The 3,855-nt window shown below is 41.5% G+C and overlaps 1 protein-coding gene across 4 annotated transcripts in view; it reads left to right on the forward strand.

Moving 5' to 3' along the window:
- LETM2 (leucine zipper-EF-hand containing transmembrane protein 2) overlaps positions 1–3,855 on the forward strand; it is a 30,183-nt gene that overhangs the window by 13,513 nt on the left and 12,815 nt on the right. The window contains exons 3-4 of one of the 4 annotated variants that reach the window (XM_011993190.1): positions 609–1,062; positions 2,139–2,282. In XM_011993190.1, the coding sequence (XP_011848580.1) occupies positions 609–1,062; positions 2,139–2,282 (598 nt within the window). The remainder of the gene's footprint in view (positions 1–608; positions 1,063–2,138; positions 2,283–3,855) is intronic. The other 3 variants (XM_011993198.1, XM_011993215.1, XM_011993209.1) reach the window with 3 other exon arrangements.

A 3,855-nucleotide genomic window follows, 5' to 3' on the forward strand; every position in this document is an offset into this window, starting at 1 on the left:
GGTGATCCACCCGCCTCGGCCTCCCAAAGTGCTGGGATTATAAGCATGAGCCACCGTGGCCAGCCCTAATGTTCTTGAAGAATTTAGGTGAAGGGTATTTCAGCTGTAAGTTGAGGAGTTCAAAGACACTGAATAGGTAAGGCAGTATTATGTGACTAGTTAATTCCTACAGTGACCATCAAATGTGTCTTTGAAACAATATTCCTTGGCCAGGCATGCTGGCTCATGCCTGTAATTCCAGCACTTAAGGAGGCCAAGGCAGGCGGATCACCTGAGGTCAGGAGTTTGAGACTAGCCTGGCCAATGTGGTGAAACCCCATCTCTACTAAAAATACAAAAATTAGCTGGGCATGGTGGTCTGTGCCTGTAATCCTAGCTACTAAGAAGGCTGAGGCAGGAGAATCGCTTGAGCCCAGGTGTCATAGGTTGTAGTGAGCTGAGATCGTGCAACTGCACTCCAGCCTGGGCAATGGGAGTGAAGAAAAAAAAAAAAAGCTGTTGTATTTTGACCGGATGTACTATCTATTTCTTTAATAGTATGTGCTTTATGATAGTGTGTGCTTTGTAATAGTATGTACTTAACTCAGAGGATGTTCTTTTTATTCCAGATTCCCTAGCCATTTTGTCCATCCTACCTGCTCTTCTTATTCCCCATCATGTGCATTTCTTCACTTGCCAGATTCCCATTTAAATAAGACATGTATGAAGAACTATGAGAGCAAGAAGTACTCGGATCCCAGTCAGCCAGGCAATACAGTACTTCACCCAGGAACTAGACTAATACAAAAGCTACACACATCCACTTGCTGGCTGCGAGAGGTTCCTGGCAAACCTCAGCTGGAGCAAGCCCCAAAACATCCACAGGTGACGAGCCCTCAGGCCACAAAAGAAACTGGCACGAAGATTAAAGAAGGCGAACAATCTTATAGACAAAAAATCATGGATGAACTTAAATATTTTTACAATGGATTCTACTTACTTTGGATTGATGCCAAAGTTGCTGCCAGAATGGTTTGGAGGCTGTTGCATGGACAGGTCCTAACCAGACGAGAGAGACGAAGGGTAGGCAAGAATCATATTTGAGAAAGAAAATGTGAAATTAAAATGAACTATTTGGGAACTCAACTATTTAAATTCAATGTAAACTTCATCTTAAAAATCTCAGAGTAGGAATAATAACTGCTGGTGAGAACCAGCTTCTTGTCTGCAACTGACTTACTGTACAACTTTAGTCAGTATTCTGGAATTTGTTATATATTTTCCTGTAAAACGGTTTTTAAAAAAACTTTTATTTTAGGTTCAGGGGTACATGTGCACATTTGTAGAATGGTTATAATTATGTTTTTTTAATTTTTCCAAGAAGTTGAGAGGCTTCGTGTTTCAACTGTTGTTAATATATTAAGCAGATGCATTTTAAAACCCAATTTTGGCTGGGCACGATGGCTCACACCTGTAATTCCAGCACTTTGGGAGGCCAAACACAGTGAAACACTGGCCAACACAGTGAAACCCTTGTCTACTAAAAAAATTACAAAAATTAGCCGGGCATGGTGGCACGTGCCTGTAGTCCCAGCTACCCAGGAGGCTGAGGCAAGAGAATGGCTTGAACTTGGGAGGCGGAGGTTGCAGTGAGCCAAGATCATGCCACTGCCCTCCAGCCTGGAGTGAGATGCCGCTGCAAAAACACAAACAACAAAAAAAAAAACTTTAAGTGATACAATGCTATTAAAGTATGGACCCTCTAACATAGATGAAGTCTAGGAGATGCCAATAATATTTTTATTGTCGTAGACTTCCTTTAAGATATCCCATAAAAATTGCTTCAGAGCTATGGTAAACAGGAAAACCCTGCCTTTTCGTTTTTATAAACAGCTGCAGAAAACCTGTCTTGGGTTTTTAACACTTTAAGAACCAAGCTGAGCATGGCGCATAGGCCTATAATCCCAGCTCCTTGGGAGGCTGAGGTGGGAGGATTGCTTGAACCCAGGAGTTTGAGGCCAGACAGGGCAACATAGCAAGACACTATCTCTTGAAAGAAAGAAAATGAACCAAGACAGGGTTTTTTTGGTTTTGTTTTTGATTTTTGTTTTTGGCATGCCCTAAAATAATGAATATTGCATATGCATTTAATTCTATAGCTGTTGAGAACTTGTGTTGATTTCTTCCGCCTGGTTCCATTTATGGTGTTCATAATTGTACCCTTCATGGAATTCTTATTACCAGTGTTTCTGAAACTCTTCCCAGAGATGTTGCCATCAACTTTTGAAAGTGAATCCAAAAAGGTATGTAGGATTTTTTAACTTTAATAAAATTTAATAAACTTTATTAGAGGAGTTTTTAGGTTTACAGAAAAATTGGGTAGAAAGTACTACTTCTCCCCACCCCACCCCATCACAATTTCTCCTGTAATTAATATCTTGCGTTAGTGTGCTATATTTGTAATGATTAAAAAGCCAATATTGATATGTTATTATTAAAGCTCATACTTTAGGGTTCACTCTTTATGTTGAAGCAGTTCTGTGGGCTTTGCAAATGCATAACTTCATGTATCCACCATCACAGTATCATACAGAATAGTTTCACTGCTCTAAAAATCCACGGTGGCTTACGTCTGTAATTCCAGCACTTTGGGAGGTTGAGGCAGGTGGATCATCTGAGCCCAGGAATTTGAGACCAACCTGGGCATCATAGTGAGACCCCATTTCTACAAAAAATGCAAAAATTAGTCGGGCATGGTAGCTCATGCTGTGGTCCCAGCTCCTTGGGAAGCTGAAGCAAGAGGATTGCTTGAGCCCAGGAGGTCGAGGCTGCAATGACCTATGATAGTGCCACTGCACTGCAGCCTGAGTGACAGAGGGAGACCCTGTCTCAAAAAAAAAAAAAAAAAAAATCTCCGTGCTCCACCTATTTGTCCCTCTCCCTTCTTCCCCCAACCCATGGCAGCCACTGATCTTTTTATTGTCTCTGTAGTTTTGCCTTTTCCAAAATGTCATGTACTTGGGATCATACAGTGTGTAGCCATTTTAGATTGGCTTCTTTCACCTAGCAATATGCATTTCAAGTTCTTTTCATGGCTCAATTCTTTTTATCACTGAATGATAATCCATTGTATGGCTGTACCACAGTTTGTTTATCCATTCTCCTATGAAAGGATACCTCGATTGCTTCCAGGTTTTGGCAATTATGAATAAAACTGCTATAAACACTTATGTACAGGTTTTTGTGTGGATGTAAGCTTTCAACTCATTGGGGTAAATACCTAGGAGAGTAATTGGTGGATCGTATGGTAAGGCTATGTTTAGCTTTTAAGAAATTGCTAAAGTGTCTTCTGAAGTGGCTGTATTGTTCTATATTCTTACCAGCAAAGAATGAGAGTACCAGCATTTGATGTTGTCAGTGCTCTAGACATTAGCCACGAAATAGGTGTGTAGTGTGGTATCTCACTGTTTTGATTTGCAATCTCCTGATGTCATATGATGTTGAGTATCTTTCCTGTGCTTATTTACCATTTGTGTATCTTCTTTGGGGAGGTGTCTGTTTAGATCTTTGGTCGACTTTTTTTTCTTTTTTGAGAAGGAGTCTTGCTCTGTCACCCAGGCTGGAGCACAGTGGTGCAATCTCAGCTCACTGCAACCTCTGCTTCCCGGGTTCAAGTGATTCTCCTGTCTCAGCCTCTCGAGTAGCTGGAAGTAAAGGCATCCACACTGCGCTCAGCCAATTTTTGTATTTTTAGTGGAGACAGGGTTTCACCATGTTGGCCAGGCTAGTCTTGATCTCCTGACCTCAGGTGATTCGCACACCTCAGCATCCCAAAGTGCTGGGGTTACAGGCGTCAGCCACTGCATCCGGCCCTTT

The sequence above is a fragment of the Mandrillus leucophaeus genome, unplaced genomic scaffold (genome assembly GCF_000951045.1).
Source record: "Mandrillus leucophaeus isolate KB7577 unplaced genomic scaffold, Mleu.le_1.0 Scaffold111, whole genome shotgun sequence".
NCBI classification, from domain to species: Eukaryota; Metazoa; Chordata; class Mammalia; order Primates; family Cercopithecidae; genus Mandrillus; species Mandrillus leucophaeus.